We start from the raw sequence: 23,628 nt of genomic DNA on the forward strand, positions 1-23,628 counted from the left end.
GTCTTGGTTCTGGAGTCGATTTTAAGATGTTGGTTTTGATCTGTAAAACCATAAATGCCCTGTGTCATACCTATCTAAAAGACCCAAAATTCATGGAAACTTTTGACCTTAATCTTTCTGTCTCAATTCTCCATCTGTAAAATGGGGATAATAATACCTCCTATTTTACAGTATTGTGAAAATAAATTCATTAGTATTTGTGAAGCACTCACATACTGTAGTGATGAATGCCATAGAGAAACCCATGAGAAAATTGATTCTGTCTTTAGAGCAGGGTTTGAATAGTGTGCAGTAAATGAGGCCTGGGCTGCATGCTGAATAATGAGGAGAAAACAAAATATGGAATAGCTGCTTATTAAGTGAGCAGCATCATCCTGTGCACTGAGTGTGGCAGGGTTCCCGTGGAAAATAAAGTATATGTTTATATAAAGTATGGATTTCATATAATTAAATACAGTACCATACTGCAAATGCACAAGTGGGACAAATTAAGATTGCACAGGCAACTTTAAATTCAGGCATTTCCAAACTTTTGAATGCTTAACTTTGCAACCTTCATACCATTCTTTTGTGTGCAATGTTGATATAGTTTGAGACTTTGCTGTTTTGGAGGACTTGTTGAAACCTCTTGGGGATTTATGTACTTTTTAAAAGGCTCTGCTTTAAATTTCTGTTATACTGACAGCTATATTTGACAGCCCAGGCAACATAAGATTTGCCAAATATCAGAGAAGATAGGAAACTGGAGATAGAAAAGATCTATACATTTAATCAGTCTTTCACGTTCATTTTTTTCCTCTATGTATTTTCTAGGGCTTTTTCCGTTCTTGATAGAAACTATGGTTCATACCTTGAAGTCCTAACTTGTTTTTTTGTTTCACTCTTTCTTGGTCAAAAGTGGGTGGAAGGACTTTTGGATATGGTCCCACGAAATCATCATGAAAATCATCATGGTTTTATCATTTAGTTTAGTAACAAACTAGACAAATACTCAGAGAAGCTTTAATGTCAAATTCACATAATACAAAATATTCCTAGTTTGCATGGAAGATAATCTACTTAAAATATTCATGCCTATGAATGTAAAAGAGGTTTTAAGTGTTAGCTACTGGTGATTGAGGTATTGTTACAAGAATTAGACTGCTTAGTACAAAAATAGAAACATGACACTGAAAAATCCTATGGTTGCCTTCTGTGTATGTCTTCCTCCATTGTTACATTTGTTTGTGTTTCAATTGAATTAGTTAATTTGCTTTCTGACATTTTTGTGCTTTGAGTAACACATTTTAAAGACATCCTGACCTAAAAACAGATAAGCAGGCAGCCCTCAAGCAGGGTTCATATGAGCTTATGGGGTGTATTGTAGGGTTACCATATTTCAGCGAGCAAAAAAGAGGACGGGAGAAGCCCCGCCCTAGCCCCGCCCCTGCCCCTCCCACTTCCCGCCCCCCCTGACCTCCCAACCCTCCCCCCGTTCCTTGTCCCCTGACTACCCCCTCCTGGGACCCCTGCCCCTAACTGCCCCCCAGGACTATCTAAGCCTCCCTGCCTCTTGTCCCCTGACTGCCCCAACCTTTATCCACACCCCCACCCCCAGACAGACCCCTGGGACTCCCACGCCCCATCCAACGACTCCCCACCCCCTGACAGCCCCCCCCAGAACTCCCAACCCATCTAAACCCCTCTGCTCCCTGTCCCGACTGCTCCGATCCCTCTCCCCACTCCTGCCCCCTGACAGCTCCCCCCCAGAACTCCCAGCCCCCTACCCCCCCGCTCCTTGTCCCCTGACTGCCCCCTCCTGGGACCCCTGCTCCTAACTTCCCTCCAGAACCCCACCCCCTACCTAAGACTTCCTGTTCCTTGTCCCCTAACTGCCCCCTCCTAAGACCCCCCCCCCAACTGCCCACCAGGACCCTACCCCCTACCTGTACCCTGACTGCCCAAAACTTTCTCCACTCCCCCCAAAAAGCCCCCCCCCCCGTTTCTTGACTGCCCCCTCCAGAACCTCCCTGCCCCTTCTCCTGCCCCCCTTACCCTGCTGCTCAGAACAGGGTGTTGGGCTCTGTGCGAGCCGGACACGTGGCTGCGCTCCCCAGCACAACAAAACCCGGTCCCTGGCCCTGCACAACAAAACCCGGTCCCTGGCCCGGACCGGGTTGCAGGGGAGAGCTGCCCTTGTATCAGCACAAAGTGCTCTCGCTCCCGTTTTGCTACGCTGCATGGCAGTAACCGCTCCCAGTTGCAAAAGGGGAGGGCTGCACTTTGTGCTGAGACACTTGCTCAGAATGCAGGGCGGAGCTCCTCTCCAGCTGCTCCGGAGTCCAGCCTGGGACTTTCCTGCAGCCCTCCCAGCCGCTCCGGGGGAGGGGGGAAATCCCGGACATTGTGAGTGCTTTACAAATTCCCCCCGGACGCTATTTTTAGCACAAAAAGGAGGACATGTCCGGGTAAATCCGGACGAATGGTAACCCTAGTGTATTGTATGCTTTAATTTCTTTTATTCAACATGCATTACCCATACCCTCGAGTCTTTGTTGTGTATCTGGCCACCATCTGCTACTGAGATCTGGAGTCTTGGGCAGAGCTTTTGTCTTCTATCACACAATTTCTGTCAACCTTTTGTAGCATATGAGGCTTCCTTGCCTGAGCATGTTTGCTGGTACTGTAATAGTTGCTTATCTTCTATGGTTTGACCAGGACTGGCCCCAAGCGGTGGGGGGGAAAAAAAAGCCGCAAATTTGGCGGCCTGTCCTTCCCTCCAAGAGGGACTGAGGTTCCCGGTGCCGAAGTGCCGGACGGGCCGCCCCTCAACGTTGGCCGCCCCAAGCACCTGCTTGCTGCGCTGGTGCCTGGAGCCGGCCCTGGGTTTGACGCAACACAGGAGCTGAGTTAGTGCACGAGCTATGAAGCAAGACTTGGAACGTCATGGTGACAAGATGATGTGAACCAAAATAAACTGAGACGCTGCAATGCAAGAAACTCAGATTTCTTCATTGGTAAGAATAGTGGAATCTGGAAAGGAAAGTGAAATAAAATTCCTACAATGAACTGAAAAATAAGCATGGGCTGGGCTTTCTATTTCGTTTGGACTGCAAGGTGGAGTGAGATCCATATGTCTGGACTTTTCAGAGTATATTTTGGGGAGAAAAAAACATTTTTTTGCTTGAAAAATAAATCTTTAGAGGAAAACTTCAAAAACTTATGTGGATTATGCTTTACGTTTCTGTTCTTAGTTACTGACATTTCTTATTTGTGCAGCACATTGTTATAACTGGCTTAATTTATACAATTAATATTATGTTAAATAATTGATGATAATGTTAATTCTTCATCACTAGCTCTTTGATTTTTCTGATTTTATGAACTTGTTTAAAAGCAGACTTTCTTTAAAATCTGTGGTCGTGCATAAAGCCTTATCCATCTGCCCTGTGCTAATGGATTACACTCCAGTGAGTCTGTCAGTCAAACACCAGCTGTAGATGAGTAAGCAGGATTTTTGGCAACTTGTTTCTTGCCCAGATATTCCTTATCTGCTTTCCCACCTCTTGTTTTATCGCCTTAATGCTTTGACTGCAGCAGTAGGAGTTCTGATTATTTATTTGGAAACCTAAGTTTGTACAAGCCAGTGCCTTGAAGCCTGAAGTGGAAGGGGAAAAAAGAGGAGGAATATGTGTGGGTTGTAACTATAATGATCCCCTGGTGCTCATTAAAGATTACCATAAATATGTATGAGGCAGGAGGAGTGTTTAGTGGCTGTGTCTTTTGTCTCTGCTGTTCTTCATGCTGCTTGGAAAGATAGTGGGTGACAATCTGGGTGGCTCCGGGTTTGGAATCATTGCTAAAGTTTCTAGCAGGGCTCACCTATATTATTCTGTGGATAAAGTGACCTGCTGAGGGATCTTACCTGTGTTTCACTTCATCCTCGGGATGGTTATAAGAACATAAAAATGGGTATACGGGGTCAGAGCAATGGTCCATCTAGTCCAGGGGTAGGCAACCTATGGCACACATGCCAGAGGCAGCATGCGCGCTGATTTTCAGTGACACTCACACTGCCTGGGTCCTGGCCACCGGTCCGGGGGGGCTCTGTGTTTTAATTTAATTTTAAATGAAGCTTCTTAAACATTTTAAAAACCTTATTTACTTTACATACAACAATAGTTTAGTTATATATTATAGACTTATAGAAGGAGCCCTTCTAAAAACGTTAAAATGTATTACTGGCAGGCAAAACCTTAAATTAGAGTGAATAAATGAAGACTCGGCACACCACTTCTGAAAGATTGCTGATCTAGTCCAATATTCGGTCTTCTGACAATGGTTGGTGCCAGATGCTTCAGAGAGCATGAACAAAACAGGGCAATTATCAAAAGATCCATCCCCTGTCCTCTAGTCTCAGCTTCTGGCAGTCAGAGGTTTAGGGACACCCAGAGCATAGGGTTGTATCCCTGACCAGCTTGGCTAATAGCTAGGGTTGCCAGTTTTGGTTGGACATAGTCCTGGGAGTTTCATCACATGATATCTTTAATTAAAGATTAATCTTTAATTCCTGGAAATTCCAGGTCCATCCTGGAGAGTTGGCAACCCTACTAATAGCCATTGATGAACCGATCTTCCCTGGACTTACCTAATTATTTTTTTAACCCGGTTATATTTTTGGCCTGGTAATAAGTTTCAGCTTGACTCTGTGTTGTGTGAAGAACTTCCTTTTGTTTGTTTTTAAATTTGCTGCCTTTTAATTTCATTGGGGGAACCTGGGTCTTTGATTATGTGAAGGGCTAAATAATAGTTCCTTATTCATTGCCTCCACATCATTCATCATTTTATAGACTTCTATGATATCCTTGGCTCCCCTTAGTTGCTTCTGTAAGATATGCAGTCCCAGTCTTTTTATTCTGTCTTCATATGGAAATTGTTCCATAATCCTAATAATCTTTGTTGCCCTTCTCTGTACTTTTTCCAATTCTAATATATCTTTGTTGAGATGGGGCATCCAGAACTGCATGCAGGTGTGAGTGTACAATAGATTCATATAGTGGCATTATGATATTTTCTGCCTTATTATATACCCCTTTCCTAATGGTTCCTAAAATTTGTTAGCCTTTTTGACTGCTGCTGCACATTGAGTAGATTTTTTTTCAGAGAACTATCCATGATGACTCCAAGATCACTTTCTTGGGTGGCAACAGCTAATTTAGACCCCCATCATTTTGTATGTCTAGTTGGTATTATGTTTGCCCATGTGTATTACTTTGCAGTTATCAACATTTAATTTCATCTGTTGTTTTGTTGCCCAGGTTAGTGAGATCCCTTTGTAACTCTTTGCAGTCATCTTTGGACTTAACTATCTTGAGTAATTTTGTATCATCTAAAAACTTTGCCACCTCAATATTTACTACTTTTTCATATAATTTATGAATATGTTAAACAGAAATGGTCCCAGTACAGATCCTTGGGGAACCCCACTATTTATCTCTCTCCACTGTAAAAACTGACCATTTATTTCTACCCTTTGTTTCCTATCTTGTAACCAGTTACTGATCCATAAGATGATCTCTGTCTTATCCTATGACTGCTTACTTTGCTTAATAGCAGGTTTCAGAGTAGCAGCCATGTTAGTCTGTATCCGCAAAAAGAACAGGAGTACTTGTGGCACCTTATAGACTAACAAATTTATTAGAGCATAAGCTTTCGTGGGCTACTGCCCACTTCTTCGGATGCATATAGAGTGGAACATATATTGAGGATATATATATATACACACATACAGAGAGCATGAACAGGTGGGAGTTGTCTTACCAACTCTGAGAGGCCAATTAAGTAAGAGGAAATTTTTTTTTTAAGCTTATGCTCTAATAAATTTGTTAGTCTCTAAGATGCCACAAGTACTCCTGTTCTTTTTGCTTAATAGGTTGGGTAAAGGATCTTGTCAAAGGCTTTCTGAAATTCCAAGTACACTGTGTTAACTAGTTCACACTTGTTCACATGCTAGTTGACCCCCTCAAAGAATTCTAATATCTTGGTGAGGCATGATTTCCCTTTACAAAAGCTGTGTTGACTCTTTTCTCCAATATATCATGTTCATCTGTGTGTTAGATAATTCTGTTCTTTACTATAGTTTCAACCAATTTTCCAGATACGGAAGTCCTTCATCCTTAAGGCTTCATCCTTTACTTATGGTTTGCTTCCTTTCTTACTTTATCTTATGACATTAGAGGGCCCTCCATGAGGAAGGAATTAGAGGACTCCCGGTGGGTGGTTTCTGCTTCTGCACTCTGGCAGGTTTGTGAGGTTTGTGTATTAGAGTCGCTACTGCCATTAGCTGTAATAAATGGGTGCACATCAGACCTCATACCCCTAAGCTGGTTGATGACATGGAGGATGGTGATAGTGTCATAGGTAAATGAGGCAGGAGTTAGATCTCCTCCTTGTTGCTGTTTCCTTCCTCCTTCCCTAGCTCCTGCTTTGTAAAAGGCCAGTGTTCAAGTAGTCAATGAATTGGGAAGCTATAATGGAGTGGTTGGGAAAGCAGCTGCCTCTTATCAAGCTGTAACTGTGTGGGACGCCCATAGTGTCCAGAGGAACAAATTGCTGTCAAACCAGTCTTTGTGGAGTCCATGATAAAGTTAACAGCATCCTGGTTACATTCAGCTCCCTTCCACTCTCCTCTGATGGTGGAGAAACTGTGTCCTACAACACCTTCCTTCCTGACAGCTCCTGCAACAGGTGTGATGGTCACTGGTAGACATGGACAGACACTGGTTCCAGACCTTCATTCCACACCCATGAGCTGTAGATCTACTGTGTATATCTGCAATTATTCTTCCTTCTATAGTAAGGGATTGTCTTTTGATTAAGGCATTGGAACAAGACTCAAAAGATTTGGGTTAATTTCCAGGCTCATCCAGAATTCCTGTATTCTGGCGTAGTCCATTGGTTTGAATATGATGTTTTCATGCTATCTCTTTTTATGGAGATGTGCATGAATGATGTGTGTGAGAGGTTGATTAAAATGGGGGGAGAGTTGTTGCACTGGGATAATCCAATTCTCTCGGCTGCTGAAGTTTGGCCCAGTGGCACAAAGGCTGTCCCAACTGAAGGCTTCTTTAGCTGCAGTGGATAGCCATGATTTCTATCATGCCCTGTCGGGCCTTTCACAATGCATTGTTGCACTGCTTTTCAAGCCGTTGGACCAATATACGGTTTCTTCCACCTTGGCTATCAGAGCAGTCTTCGTATGTTTGGGAAGGCAATCCCTAAATCACTGTCAGGTTCCACACTGCCGGTTACCCTCACCTGCTTTAGTCCACCTGCCAAGCGGTTTACCGAGATGTGACTGCTGTTGCATACTTACAGCTACTTGGAGCCACAAGTGAGGGCTGGGTGTGCCGTGAGGATCAGAGAGGAAAAGAACCACTCAAAGAATGCGGCAGTTCAGATCACTCAATGGTACTACCTTTCCCTTTCACCCCATACATCCCTGTGTAACCTTGGGCAAATCATGTCATCTTTGTGCCTACATGCCCAATCTACAATATGGGGACAATAATACTTCCTTTCCTTCCCCTCCCCAGTATCCGTCTTGTATATTTAGATTGTAAGCTTTTGGGGCATGGACTGTCTCTTATTATGTGTTTGTAAAGTGGAGTCACAATCTCGCTTAGAGCCTTTTAGTGCTACCATAAAACAAATAATAATAAACATCACCATCCCATGGAACTAATACCTTTTTTCCATCTTTTGTCCTCTGGCCCATGTGAAAATTCAGGGTTTGGACCCAGAGAATCTGCTTACTTAATAAGTACAACATTCACTACACTCACCCTGAACTGGAACGTCTACACTGCAATTTTTCCCCAGAGCTAGACCCTTACAAGCCTGAATCAACTGACCAGGGCCAGCTGTGGCCACGACGCGGGTTTTTTATTGCAATACAGACGAACCATTAGGAACATTCTTAAGTCTTTTAGGCTATGCTTAGGAGGAAGCAACCTCCTCTTTCATTTATTCCACCTCCATTATTTACACAATTTAGAGAAAGAGATGACATTAGCAGCCTATTTAAAAGGTGCTGAAGTCTTTCTACTAAATCAAAGAAAAGCATTTTAAAGGGTCTCTTGAGATCTCTTGAAGAGATGAAGGCAAATAGGGAAACAATGTCCATTTGCCTAGCTATTATGAACAGGATGTCTTCCTGTTAGTAGGATCGTGGCTCAGTGGCACACATGGAAAAGTAAGAATTGTTCCTAATGCGGAATCTGCTATTACTGCCTGCTTCCAGAAATCATGTGTTTCTGTAGGGGACTGTTGTCACTTATGGTCAGGAAGCAGCCCTGAAAGAAACTTATTCCACCACCTGGCAGTTGTAATGGATTATACAACAGATTATATAAAACACAGGCTCAGCTTTATGCTTTCCTCCTAGATTCCCCATCCTCCCATTATTTTTAAAACACTCTCCTGGATAGATTAGAAGCTGACACAGCTTAATAGTTATGATGATGAGCTCATTTAAGTAGGAATGGGCTTAGTACCATGGTAGCATACATTAATTCATACACTGGTCTTGCTGATAAACTAGTTCTTGCAGGCAGCTTCTCTGTGCTCCTCTCTTTAGGATAAAATGCTGATTTGAAAATTCAGGTGGTGGATTGGTACGGTTTGTTTTCTGTGTGTTTCAGGTTTTTGCAAATGCTGGACCTAAAAAACTGTCTAAAACCAAAAATTTGGTCATCTGAAAGACAAGGATTTGTTTTTCCTAATACGTTTGTATATTTTTAATAGCATTAGTCTTGGGCCTATAATCCTAAATCTCCCCAGTCTCGTACCTGTTCACAGGGAATGGAGGCTTGAATTTTGGAGTGGAAAATGTTCGTTTTAAAGTGATTCCAAGTAGTGTGGGGGCTGAGAGCATTTTTGTTTATACTTATCCTGCAGTTTGTATCACATCTTTAAACACCTTTCTGTGTGTAAAATATTTTAACCGTTATGGGAGTGTGTATATATTTTATTTTAATTAATATATTTTATGCAAAAACTAGCATTAAGACAAGGGTATGGCCTTGAAATCCAAGGTCTGAAAAGTCAGTAAATGCAACAGTAAGGCTGAAAACTCAACATCTACTCTTATTCCTTGTTGCGTCTTAAAATATGGGCTCTCTGTATGACCTTAATTAGATAATGCACAAATTGGAATTCATATGAATGTAAATACACTAAATTACAACACATAGTCTTCAATCAGACGTACAAAGTCAACCACATTTGAGTAAAATCAGTTTGGAAAGTTAAATCTAAACATTTAAAATTAAACAATCCAGAGTCTGAGATAATGAGCTTTTGAAATAGCTCAGTAGTTTGAGAGGACACAAATTTTGAGCCAGCCTACTGTTCCTAACCTTTTCTAGCGTGAAAAATAAATATAAATTTAATCTGGCTATTATTAAACATCCATAACCTTTTTAAAACCACCAGACCAGTTTTCTGCAAGCTTTATTTGTTCCTTAGCTCCCATTGACAGCTACACTCTGAATGAACAAAAACAATCTGAACATTCTTGTAATGAGCTCATTCTTGTCTTTTGCTTCTGGTTTAAGAAAACTCGGGAGACCATGTACGCTATATGGCACCGTTCCTAGGAATTTTAAAATCAATTTGCAATAAAAAACTTCAAATACTTTTTTTTTAAATGTTTATAGAATAGTGCCCATAAATGTGTAGATCTGGAATAACTGCATCGTTATTTTGTTTCAGTTCCAGTCGATTTTAGTTTTGGTTTGGAACAAAAATTGCAGCACTAGGTAATTGTCTTTCCCTGATGATTTTTACCTTGCTGTCTTCCTTTTCTGGCTTGTGAGTGTAGGTTTTATGTGCTGTCATTTGAAAAAGTCAAAAACGTTGAATGCCAAAGCTGGAAACCCTTCTGAGATGTCATTATTTTTGATATGTGCATGGCAAGTGCAAAAGCACATTAGGGACCTATCAGTCTAATTGATGAAACATCCATTCTCTACTCAATAAACATGGAGTTTCTTCTTCAAGATTTGATGGCATTGCACTAATTTAAAGGAGAGTAGGGAGCTGCATTCCATACATTTACTTAAGTATTTGTGATGCCATCAGCTCCCGCAGAAGAAACACAGACCCTAACCCTGGCAGGACAGTAAGAGAAGAAATTTCTGAAACATTGTGTTTGAAATATTTATAACGATTTTTAAAATCTAGCAAATTATTCTGTTGTTGCTTTTTAAATCTTATACAGATTTTTGTATTATTTATTGTAAAATGAGTAGGGCTGTCAAGCGGTTAAAAATTAATTGCGATTAATCACACAATTAAAAAACTAATCACAATTAGTCACACGATTAATTGTGTTGTTAAACAATAATAGAATACTGTTTATTTAAATATTTGTGGATGTTTTCTACATTTTCAAATATATTGATTTCAATTACAACACCGAATACAAATACACTGCTCACTTTATATTTTATTACAAATATTTGCATTGTAAAAAAACAAAAGAAATAGTATTTTTCAATTCACCAATACAAGTACTGTAGTGCAATCTCTTTATCATGGAAGTTGAACTTATAAATGTAGAATTATGTACAAAAAATAACTGCATTCAAAAATAGAACAATGTAAAACTTTAGAGCATACAAATCCACTTAGTACTACTTCTTGTTCAGCCAGTCACTCAGTTATGTTTACATTAGCAGGCGATAATGCTGCCCACATCTTGTTTATAATGTCACCTGAAAGTGAGAACAGGTGTTCGCATGGCACTGTTGTAGCCGGCATCACAAGATACGCTAAAGATTCATATGTCCCTTCATGCTTTGGCCACCATTCCAGAGGACATGCATCCATGCTGATGACTGGTTCTGCTCGATAACGACTTAAAGCAATGGGGACTGACACATGTTCATTTTCATAATCTGAGTTAGATGCCACCAACAGACGGTTAATTTTCTTTTTTTGGTGCTTCAGGTTCTGTAGTTTCTGCATCAGAATGTTTGCTCTTTTAAGACTTTTGAAAGCATGTTCCACACCTTGTCCCTTTCACATTTTGGAAGGCACTTCAGATTCTTAAGCCTTGGGTAGAGTGCTATAGCTTTTTTAGAAATTTCACATTGGTACCTTCTTTGCATTTTGTCAAATCTGCAGTGAAAGTGTTCTTAAAATGAGCATGTGCTAGGTCATCATCCGAAACTGCTATACAGTAACTCCCCACTTAATGTCCTCTCGCTTAGCGTTGTTTTGAACTTACGTCCCTGCTCCATTACAGAACATGCTCGTTTGAAGTTGTGCAATGCTCCGCTACAACATCATTTGGTGACTGCCTGCTTTGTCCTCAGCTGGCAGCCCCCCATCAGCTCCCCTACGCCCCCCTCCAGCACCTCCCACCTGCCAGCGGACCCCGCAGATCAGAGCCTTCCCCCTGCTCCCCCCATCTCCTACCCGCAGCAATCAGCTGGTTTGTGGCATTCAGGAGGCAGGGGGGAGGCTCCCCCTGCCTCCTGAACACCACAAACCAGCTGATTGCCGCCGGCAGGAGGCAAAGGGAGCCTGCGCACCGCATCCTTGCTCCTCCCCCCTCCCTCCTGCCTCCTGAACACTGCAAACCAGCTGATTGCCATGGGCAGGAGGCAGAGGAGAGATGGAGGAGCGAGAATGTGGCATGCGGAGTAAAGGGAGAGGAGGTGGGGTGGGAGTTAAGGGAAGGGGTGGAGTGGGGACTTGGGGGAAGGGGTGGAGTGGGCAGGCCAAGGGTTGAGCCCGCCGTCCTGGTGCTTGCAGAGTAGGGGAAGCTGCTGCTGCACAAAGTGTTTCTCCTAGCCTACGGCACCTTCAGCCTCCTTGCCTGCCTCATTGTCTGCAGTGCCAGTGGGCTGTGCCTGTGTGGGGTAAGGTGGGGGCACCTCCCATTGCTTCATACTCAGCAATGATGATTGTAGTATTAAACTGTTTCTTTAAAATTGTTTAAAACTTATACCTGTATTAAATTGCTTGTTTAAAATTCTTTAAGATGTATATAATGCCTTTTGTCTGGCAAAAAAAATATTCCCTGGAACTTAACCCCCCCATTTACAGTAATTCTTATGGGGAAATTGGATTTGCTTAACATCGTTTCGCTTAAAGTCGCATTTTTCAGGAACATCACTACAATGTTAAGTGAGGAGTTACTGTAGTATGAAATATATTGCAGAATGCGTGTAAAACCGAGCAGGAGACATACTATTCTCCCCCAAGGAGTTCAGTCAAAATGTAATTAATGCATTATTTTTTTAACCAGCATCAGCAGCATGGAAGCATGTCCTCTGGAATGGTGGCTGAAGCATGAAAGGACATACGAATGTTCAGCATATCTGCCACATAAATACCTTGCAATGCTGGCTACAAAAGTGCCATGCGAACACCTGTTCTCACTTTCAGGTGACATAAATAAGAAGATAAATAAACATTATCTCCCATAAATGTAAACAATTGAACGAGAAGTAGGACTGAGTGGATTTGTAGGTGCTAAAGTTTTACATTGTTTTGTTTTTGAGTGCAGTTATGTAACAAAAAAAACTACATTTGTAAATTGCACTTTCTTGATAAAGAGATTGCACTACCGTACTTATATGAGGTGAGTTGAAAAATACTATTTCTTTTATCATTTTTAATGTGCAAATATTTGTAATCAAAAATAAATCTTTAATACATTTCAATTGGTATTCTATTGTTTAACAATGCGATTAAAACTGCGATTAATTGTGATTAAGTTTTTTGAGTTTATCGCGTGAGTTAACTGCGATTAATCGACAGCTCTAAAAATCAGTACAATTCACTTTAAAGTGTAAAACAGTGGTTCTCAGTTCTGGTGACCCCTTTCACATAGCAAGCCTCTGAGTGTGACCCCCCTTATAAATTAAAAACACATTTTAATATATTTATCACCATTATAAATGCTGGAGGCAAAACGGGGTTTGGGGTGGAGGCTGACAGCTTGCGACCCCCCATGTAATAACCTTGCGACCCCCTGAGGGGTCCTGATCCCCAGTTTGAGAACCACTGGTTTAAAGGAAGGGAGGAAAGTTTGCGTTATTTTTAGAAACTTAGCTTAGAATTCTTGTAACACATGGCATGAAACAGGTTACTTGAACAAGTCACTTATCCTCTCTGCCCCTCTGTTTATCCATTTTTAAAATGTAGTTATAATCTTTTCTATGACACTCCTCACCTTAGTATCTGAGCACCTTAAAAATTTAAAGATTTTATACTCACAATACCCCCTCTGTTACAAAGATGAACGGAGGCATGCACACATTAAGTGGCTTGCCCAATGTCATACAGGAAGTCTGTGGCAGAGCCAGGAATAGAACCTAGATAACTTCATGTTACAGGCCACTAAGGCTATCCTCCCTCTAGAAAGGAGCTAATACTACTTAGTTCTTATAATGGTGCTGAGGGATTGGATTTTAATGTACCATTTGTCATGTGAGGGTTTGCAGAATTTTATAAAGTCATATTATTAACTGAAATATTAAACGTTTCACACAATCATTGATCCCTCTTCTGAGTTCTTATTTCTGATCCCAACATTTGGAGCACCTTCATATTACTGCAAAACTTGCAGACCAGCTGTGATTTCCTGGAGCACTGTTTGGGATAGCCTACAGTTGGAAAGTCACATGATACAGAAAATATATAACATTAAAAGAATGTTTTAAAGATTTCCTCTGCACACTTTGAAATTTTAAGTTGGGAAAAAATGTAATTTCTACCATTCTGACTTGGTAGCATTTTACACACACTTTTCAAAGGTGCAAATGACTACATAATATGCATGGAACTGGAAATGATATAGTTGTCTTGAAACAGACATGTAAAATAATAGCAAGCTAATAGCAAGTAATAAGTTTACCAAGAACCAAATAAACCATCCTTTTTAGGTTCTTGTCATAAGCTGATTTTTGAAGGGGCTTGGGCAGATATTTTTTTGCTACCCCTTTTAAGAGACTTTCTAAAAACCATGGTGGAATATACATCTTGAAAGAATGCACAGTTAACTTAAAAGTAGCTGTACAACTCAGCTAAAGTAGAAAAACATGCCAGGCAATAGAAAACTTGGCTGGGGCAGATAAGTGTCTTTAAGCAGATGAATAGTGTCTTTCTGAAGGGAAATTTGCAAAAATGTAGTCTTAACTTATTTGTTCATGATTGATTTCTGTGTCATTATACAGTCTGCGCCTCTAGCTCACTGCTGTTTCAGAACAGTGCTATTTGTCTGAGCACTGATTTGAGTGTGGTGAGGAGAGAATAAACAGAAATGCTTTGTGGCTGCATAAAGCTCTTTCTCTGTATACTTGCTTCACAAGCCAGAATTATGGATGGATTTCCTATTATTTTAGCTTCTGGGCTTAGATGAACCGACATGTTTTCTCCCTCAGTCTGTCTGCAGTGTATCAGCTATGCCGTAGACTCCTGATCCTGTTTGCATTGAAGTCAATGGTATAACTTGAATTCAGTAGGGGCAGGAATGGGACCACAGCATACTGTAAAACACATGGTCACAATTATACACAAGAGCTTGGTCAACATTATTGCAGTTAAAAAAAAATCCTGACTGAAGCAGTGCTAGAGATAAGGTATAGGAGAGCCTGTGGTGAGACCAGATACAGCGGGGTGCTGGGCATTTCTCAGTTAGAGACTATTAGCCAGAATGCTCTTCCAGCTCACAGTTGTTTCATGGTAATACTTCACTCTTGCGTTAAATGTCATATCTTAAGAATTTTGTTATATTATTGGTATTGAATAATTTAGTCATAGACTACGGAAATATGTCATTTAATGAATAAAACAATTCAAAGCTGTTAATACAACAGAATTAAAAATGAGCTCAGAGAAGGCCTATGTTGAAAAAAGGTGGCTATTTCTAAAGATAAAGTGTTCAGACATTCGCAAGTGAAGTACCAATGTGCTCTGTTCAGCAAGCTACGATATGCACATTGGTGCTCATATGAACAGATTAGTCACTTATTTTACTGCGCTGTAGGAACTGGCTTTATGGAAATACTGTGTTAGAAAACAAACATGTGTGGATATGATGGGAGGGAAGGCAAGGAAGGAGCAAAGTAGGTAAGGAAATTGATTTCTGCTTCATTCTTTCAAGAGGTAAAATAAAGAATACCGGTAATTTTTTTGTGTATGTATTTTGTTTTAAATCCAGACAGAGTCCAGCACATTAAAAATGCTTTTCTCAAAAGTCTTATATCCTTGTGTATCTGATAGCCAAACAAATAGTCCTTAAGACCATGTGTCTTTGTCTTTGCTCATTTTTGAGAAATATACAATTCTTTGGTATGTGGACTAGCACATTGGGGTTTTGCTAATAATAAGAGAGAGTCTTTTCTCAGCCACAACATGCAGCCCTTCCAAACGCTGCTTCTTACTGTTACCAGGGCTGGCTCCAAGCACCAGCGAAGGAAGCAGGTGCTTGGGGCGGCCAATGGAAAGGTCTTAGAGCTGCCACTGAAGAGGAAGAGAGGGAGCGAAGGACCCGCCGCCGAATTGGTGCCGATCAGCTTTATCTTTTTTTTTTTTTTTTTTTTTTTTTTTTTTGCTTTGCTGCTTGGGGCAGCAGAAAAGCTGGAGCCGGCCCTGACTGTTACTACTTCATTTATCGCATAGTGTTTGTATGACTGCATCCCTGCAAACTCCAGAAGCCTCTGTAGCGTCACCTTGCCCTAGCTTATTAGACACCCTCAGAGGAGAGTTCTTTGCTAAGATGATGATGCCTGGAGAATTAGCCTACTATGTCATAGTTGTCATAGAAATTTCTGTCCATTCCAGCTGAGGAATAAGGAGAGACGGACACAGATAGTCAAGCAAGGAGCCCCGGGAGGGGCGATCCATTTATTTCAGTTGCAATTGGGTTCAAGCTCATAAATCAGCAAGAACAAAGAAAACACTTACACCAAAGCATTATATGCAGTTGCTTATGATAATCTATCGCTCTATGATTGGCCAAAATTTTCCATCATTACCATACATAATTAGCAAGCTACATGTATCTGCCCCTCTTATGACCCCTTATTGTTCATTTACTTGCCCCCCACCCTTGTTATTTTGCAAACTAAGTAGTTAGTTATCTATAGGATACAGGCACAGGGAGTTCCATTGTCTATAAGTTTGGAATTCGGCTACATTTCCTCTCGAAGGAACTTCCTGAGTTAAGACAACCTATAGCTGACACTACATGTTTCCCATGTGCACGTGACAAATTTGCCCCCTGGCCGTTAAGTAGAATAATTCTATATCATAGTCAACACTCTAGGCTAGCACTGGACATAGACAGCAGGGACAAGTGATGTGGTCCCGGGGACTGGCCTTGCTATCTATGTAGACCCATACATGGGGTCTATGTGGAAAGACCACCACCCTGTGAACCTTTGGACCTGTGAGCCTCCTCATCTCTGAGTGTGGAGCTGCTTAGTTTGGAGGCTGAGTATCTCGATCCACTTTATATTTGTACATGTTCTAACTAGAGCTGATAAAATAAAGGAGGGAGGAATATTTCATGAAATATGTGGGTGCTGAGACTTTTTCATTAATTTTTAATATTTTTCATATTTGACAAAATTATTTTAAAATTTTTTAGGGAAAAAAATCACATTCCAGTTTTTGTTTGTTTGTTTTTAATCCCGTCCTTTGTGTTTTTTCACCAGAAACAAGGGATGGAATGTTTAAGGAGGTAGGGGTGGGTGGAGATTTTCCCAGAAATTCAAAAATGAAAATTTTTGAAAATGTCAATGCATTTAGAAATTTTTGTCACAACCGTTTCCATTTTAAATGACACTAAAAAGAAAAAAATGTTTAAAAAAATCCAGCCAGGTTCCGTTGTAACATTTATGAGGGAGGGTGAGCAAGGTGGTTCACCAGAGATTAGTGGTGGGATGGGTGACACTGTGGCTAGTTTTTGTAGTTTGCCTAATTAATGCAATATGTTCCCAGCTAGCTTTAGGCCTGGTCTACATTGAAAGTTAGGTTGACATGCAGAAGGGTCGACAGTGTAGATGCAGCTATGTCAAAGGAAGAATGCTTCTGTCAGTATAGCTACTGTCACTCGTGAAGGTGGTGCTCCTGCACTGATGGAAAATCCCCTTCCATCAGTGTGGACCACATGTATACTAAGCAGTAATGCTGGCATAGCTATGATGATACAGCTGTGCTTGTATAGTCTGTGTAGTGTAGACATATCTTTAGTGTATGCGTGGGTTTTGGGGGAGGAATGAGGGGAAGAGTACAGGTTAAAATAAAATTGACAAGGAATCTCTTTAAATAAGAGAATTCACTGGCCTGTCTAAATCAAGTTTACATGTTTAGAAAAGTAAAATCTTGGTGGTTGTTGTTCTTTTTTTTTTTCCAGCCATGGAAGAATTAATAGTTGAATTGCGTCTGTTTCTTGAACTTTTGGACCATGAATATCTAACATCCACTGTCAGGGAGAAAAAAGCAGTAATAACTAACATTCTCCTGAGGATACAGTCATCAAAAGGTCAGTGTCGGAGATTTATTTTGTTCCTTGCAGAATGGGAAGAATTAGTTTATGCTCAACGTTTTTCTCTTTCCCCCAGAAGCCAAATTGAAACAAAGCAAAAAGACATGCAAACAGGCAAAAAATAAATGTAAGCTTGCTGAGTGCTTTCCTTTGTTACATTTTATTGTTAAGTGTAACAAAGGGCTTGGAATTAGGCTACTACACCTATCTTCCACCATATGAATGTTAACACAATCTAGCTGCAAAGTAATTTATTGTACTGCAAATAATCTGCCAACCACAGTGTTTTTCTGATCTGTGAATTAAGCACTTACTTTATTTAAATTGTGGATGCACTTGCAATTGGTGGTATTGGCTGAAAATAGTGTTATATTATGGAGTATTGACAGTTGCTCTGTAGCTCACCATTACAATGATAATTTTGTTTTCTCTCCAAACCCCTTCCTCCTTAACTTCCACAAAAGAAGCCAGTCTCTGTGAGATTTCAGGGTATGTCTACACAGCAAGAAAAGATCTGCAACAGCAAGAAAAGATCTGCAACAGCAAGTCTGAGTCTGGGTCAACTAGGGTTACCATACGTCCTCTTTTTCCCGGACATGTCCGGCTTTTCGGCAGTCAAACCCCTGTCCGGGGGGAATTGCCAAAAAGCCGAACATGTCCGGGAAAATGGCGGCTCTGCTCCTCCCCTGACTCTTCGGCTCTGTTTAAGAGCCGAGCTGCCCGAGCGCTGTGGGCTTCAGGCAGCCCCCTTGCCTCCGGACCCCATCCGCCGGCCAGGCACTTCCCCTCCCGGGCTCTGGCGGCGCAGGGTCCGGAGGCATGGGGGCTGCCCGAAGCCGGTAGCGCTGGGGCAGCTCGGCTCTTAAACAGAGCCGAAGAATCAGGGGAGGAGCAGAGCCTCCAGCCGCGGTGGCTCTGCTCCTCCCCGACTCTTCGGCTCTGTTTAAGAGCCGAGCGCTACCGGCTTTGGGCAGCCCCCATACCTCCGGACCCTGTGCTGCCGGAGCCCGGGAGGGGAAGTGCCCGGCTGGGGACGCAGGGTCCGGAGGCAAGGGGGCTGCCCGAAGCCGGTAGCGCTCGGGCAGCCCGGCTCTTAAACAGAGCCGAAGAGTCAGCGGAGGAGCAGAGCCTCCAGCCGCGTCTGCTCTGCTCCTCCCCGACTCTTCGGCTCTGTTTAAGAGCCGAGCTGCCCGAGTGCTATAGGCTTCAGGCAGCCCCCATGCCTCCGGACCCTGCGCCGCCGGAGCCCGGGAGGGGAAGTGCCCGGCTGGGGGTGCAGGGTCCGGAAGCAAGGGGGCTGCCTGAAGCCCAAGCACTACCGGCTTCACGGTTTGCCGGGCAGCCTCCAGACCCTGCGCCCCCGGCTGGGTGCTTCCCCTCCCGGGCTCCAGCTGCGCTGGGCAAGCGCTGGCCGGGGGCGCAGGGTCTGGGGGCTGCCCGGCAAACCGTGAAGCCGGTAGCGCTGGGGCAGCCCTTTCCCCGTGGCTGGGAGTGGGAGGGAGGAGGGGGCGGAGTTAGGGCGGGGAAGGGGCGGAGTTGGGGCGGGGCCGGGGGTGGGGAAATAGGCAGGGCCAGGGCCCATGGAGGATCCTCTTTTTTATTTAATAGATATGGTAACCCTAGGTCAACTGACTTGGGCTTGTGGGGCTAAAAATAGCAGTGTAGATGGTCAGGCTGGAGCCTGGGCTCTGAGACCCTCCCCATTCACGAGGTTTCAACATCACATGGCCCTCTCACCCCAGGGAAATTCTGTTCTTTGGGAAGTTTTTTTGGGTTGGGGGGGCGGGAGGAGAGAAGAATTTGTAGAGTTAGTGTTCTCCAATAATTTCCCCACTTTGGTGTCACCCTATTCTATTTAAAGTACCTCATGACTTTAACTTTGCCCTTTGATGTTTGTAAAAACTTATATTCATGAATCAAAGTAATAAGTTGATGAGGAGCTTTTTTAAATTGCTGAATATAGTGAAAATGTGACACATAAATAAAGATATCTTATCTCCTAGAACTGGAAGGGACCTTGAAAGGTCATCAAGTCCAGTCCCCTGCCTTTACTAGCAGGACCAAGTACTGATTTTGCCCTGGATCCCTAAGTGGCCCCCTCAAAGATTGAACTCAGAACCGTGGGTTTAGCAGGCTAATGCTCAAATCACTGAGCTAGCCCTCCCCCACATATTTCATTTCTCACTGTAAAGGAACCTACATATGTCAGTTGTTGCACAATATAGGTAAAAATGCACATTTGTAAGCTTTCAAAATATGTCATTCAACTATTGTTCCAATTGTTATACTTGCAAACGGAATAGAAGAAAAATAAAGCAACTGATCAAAAAGAGATAAGAGACACATTTTAAGTGCTACAAAAAAATGAAACTTTTTCCATCTTCAGGAACGTTTTTACAACATACAATTTTGGAAAACCCAAAAATATCCTGCAGATTGCTAAACTAAAAAAGTCAAACTTGAAGTGAGATACCAGCAGTTGAACTTAGGAATGCTACAAAGGACTTTCCAAATGTCGGATGTCCTGGGCTGGACACTGTCAGCACAAGGTCTATAAATCTTTACAGAAGCTTCTGGTGCCTTGAATACCTCAAATGTGCAGTCACTCCCTTGAATAAAGAAAATAGCCTAATTCTTGTCTGGAAGCCAGTATAACCATACCCCTGAAAAAAGATAAAAATCTAGAAGACTGTAGATCATACTGGCCAGTATAACTAACCAGTCTGGACAATAAAGTATTAGCAAAATGCTTAGGAAACCAACTACCTGGCTTCATTCCAGGGAAAGCCACAATTTATAATTTTTAAGGCAAAACATTATTCATCGTATTAAAGAAATGAATAAAAATGGCCTTCTAGCATTAGATGCAGAAAAGATGTTGGTTAAGGTTCTTTGGGACTATCTTTTTGTAGTACTGGAGAACTACAGTTTTAAAAATGAATTTATAACCTCTGTCTCAAACTGAGCTGTGGTTCTGCATATACCTTCCTTTATTTGAATGGCTTCTGAAGGACCCTCTCTTTAAAGAGTGGCACAGGTCAAGAGTGTTCTTTGTCACCTCCTCTTGTTTGCTCTCATTCTTGAACTACTTGCAATAGCTGACAGGTTCCCCAGAGATTCAGGGAATTACGATAATGAACTTAAATTTACTCTCTTCGTGGGTAACACTTTGCTTTGTCTCTGCGAAATACAAACCTCCATTCAGTGCCTCAAATAAGACTTTGGGCTTGTCTACACTGGCCCAAAGTTCAGACTATGGGGATGTGAATAACAGTGCACAACAAAGTGCTGCTCTGTAACTCCTCCATGTGGATGTTGCAGATGCAGTCTGAAAGCATCCTAGTTCACGTAACCGTAGTCCTCTTCAAACAGGAAATTGGACAACATCTTGTTATAGAAACCACTCTGCAAATATAGAAAAAAGGCATCAGGTACCTTCTCACTGACTTACTGGATATGTGGGTTATCAGGTTTTCCCCCAAAATACAAAGACGCAATATTTTTAAAAGAAGGAAGATCAAAGACTATAGATAGTTAGTGGATTTTTCGATGCTACTGAATGTTGAATGCTTCTGAATAAAATGTACCTACTATTTTCCAGATTCCTATATGTTCTTTACAAGTTAAAAATGTCTAGATGCTGTTACTATAGGAGAAACTACAAAAGAACTGATTAGAAGAAACTTTAAGATGATATGGCCTTACCCAGTTAATCTCCTATCTCGACTGTACAAACTTGTTCACTGCAAAACACTCCCAAGTGCATCTTGAGATCTTAAAATTGCTGTTAGGATAATCAGTGGCAAGAAAACATCTGAATACAAAGTGTGATTGTCACACTTACCTCTGTGTTGTTTTTCGAAGTGCCATTACAATCGAAGATTTTGAACATAGACCCACCATTCCATACATTCCACACTGGTAATTGAACCTGTGAATCAATCTTTATTATAGATCGATTCACTCCATAGGACCAACTTTCTAGCTATGATTTAAAAGTACAGAACATTGCCTATGGTTGTGGTGTTCAGTGGGCAAAAAGCTTTATACCAACAGGGCCCATGTGATAGATATGACAAAGTGAAGTTCTAACTTACCTTAACTGACTGAAAACAGCACCCTAGATCATCTCTCTCTCTCTCTCTCTCTCTCGCACGCACGCAATAAATTCAAGTGAATCAATCTGTAGTTGAAAATATTAGTATTTGGTATTCAGGTTTATAATGAAGGTCAGATGGATATGAGGGAAAATTTGTTATCTAGAATTTATAATTATTATATTAAATATTGTTAATTTGTGAAAAAGACTAAACTAAGCTTTATTGAACACTGAGTGCCTTTATAAAGTAAAGCAAGTTTCTTTTGATGTCTGTTATGTGATATAACATTAAGTACTCCCATCTCCTTGCACAGTTTTGATCTTTCTTTATGTTGCATACAATAAAAGAATACATAAACATACAATACCATATAACCAAACTGAGCAATATTATTATTTCTGGTCATTTAAAATATCCTTTTACTCCGCCCACACAACATTATGAGAGAATTTATGGAACTGTGGTATAGAGTGCCATGGGACTATACTGATTTCAAAATCTTTGCTACACAGGTATACAATTGTATATACCAGGGATTGGCAACCTTTGGCACGCGGCCCACCAGGGTAAGCACCCTGGGGGGCCGGGCTGGTTTCTTTACCTGCCACGTCCGCAGGTTCGGCCGATCGCGGCTCCCACTGGCTGCAGTTCACCATTCCAGGCCAATGGGGGCGGCGGGAAGCGGCGCCCAGCACATTTCTCAGCCCGCGCCGCTTCCTGCAGCCCCCAGTGGCCTGGAGCGGTGAACCGCAGCCAGTGGGAGCCGCGATCGGCCAAACCTGCGGATGCAGCAGGTAAACAAACTGATCCAGCCCACCAGGGTGCTTACCCTGGCGGGCCGCGTGCCAAAGGTTGCCAATCCCTGGTATATACCCAACAGCATATTCCCCATCATTGAAGAAAACAGAGAGCCAAATTAAGGGTCATGGGAATGGTAATTGAAGATTCTGTGTAAGTGGGAATTGGCTGCATCCTTTAACTGTTCATTTCCAGAATTTTTTAATGATTCAGGTTTTTAATTCTGTAAAACATTGTGAAGAAAGTGTCATGTGGCAGGGGGTGTTAGTAGGATTTCATTGAAACACTTTAAACCATAACTATCTTGTACCTAAGTTATTCGTTAAGGGAATCTTTTATGAATCTTTCATCAGCCTGTGCATTGTAGCACCGTCGAACATTGACTTCAGTGGTGTGACATGAAGACTACATTTAACCAGTGCTTAATTTGTGCCAGGGCTTGCCAGAGCTGATCCCCGGCACCTCTAGGCTTGGCAGTTCGTAGTTCTGGCACCTTTAGGCTTGCTGTGTCAGTTACGAAAGTAAAACAAACAATAATTGCTTGAGCCCCAACACCTCTTTCATTACAAATTAAGCACTGCATTTAACGAGTATGAGTTAGTTAGTGATACTCAGATTGAGGCTCCCAAGCTGCAAGTGGCTCTTTAATGTGTCTCCTGTGGCTCTTTGCAGCACATGATATTAAAACACTATGCGATTTAATTATTAACCAATCAGGATGCTTTTACTGTTATTAACCAATTGTAGATGACAAAATAATAATACTTGGTGAGTCACTTTGCAGTGAGAATAACATATATATTATAAATAGTAAATGAAACAATGAATTCACACCATTCTGGCTCTTTTGGGTAATGTTTATCACTAATTTGGCTCCTGAGGTCTGAGTAACCACTGAGGTCTGAGTGTCACTGGTCTAATGATACATGTCATAGGGTTACATGCAGATATCACCTTTTGGCCTTCATTTATATGTATCTTCCTCCTGCTTCTTGAAATTCCCTTTCGAGTTTCAGGTTTGAACAAACTAAAACTCTAAACTAAATCTCGGTCAAGCCCATTTTGCTTCACCTTGTTTTGTGGGAAAACCAGGGGTTTGTCGTCCAAAAATCAAGTTTATTCTGTTGCTAGAGCCTGCAATGAATTTATAATTGTGTGATTGACAGCATAGTCTGTTTCCAT

At 41.8% G+C, this 23,628-nt stretch overlaps 1 protein-coding gene across 4 annotated transcripts in view; it reads left to right on the forward strand.

Annotated features, from left to right (window-relative positions):
- Window positions 1–23,628, forward strand: part of AFAP1 (actin filament associated protein 1) — a 177,056-nt gene that overhangs the window by 62,181 nt on the left and 91,247 nt on the right. For 3 of the 4 annotated variants that reach the window (XM_054030627.1, XM_054030630.1, XM_054030628.1), the window contains one exon: window positions 17,417–17,545. The exons of the other annotated variant lie outside the window; for it this stretch is intronic. In XM_054030627.1, coding sequence (XP_053886602.1) covers window positions 17,417–17,545 — 129 coding nt within the window. The remainder of the gene's footprint in view (window positions 1–17,416; window positions 17,546–23,628) is intronic. 4 annotated transcript variants of the gene reach the window in all.

The sequence above is a fragment of the Malaclemys terrapin genome, chromosome 5 (genome assembly GCF_027887155.1).
Source record: "Malaclemys terrapin pileata isolate rMalTer1 chromosome 5, rMalTer1.hap1, whole genome shotgun sequence".
Lineage (NCBI taxonomy): Eukaryota > Metazoa > Chordata > Testudines > Emydidae > Malaclemys > Malaclemys terrapin.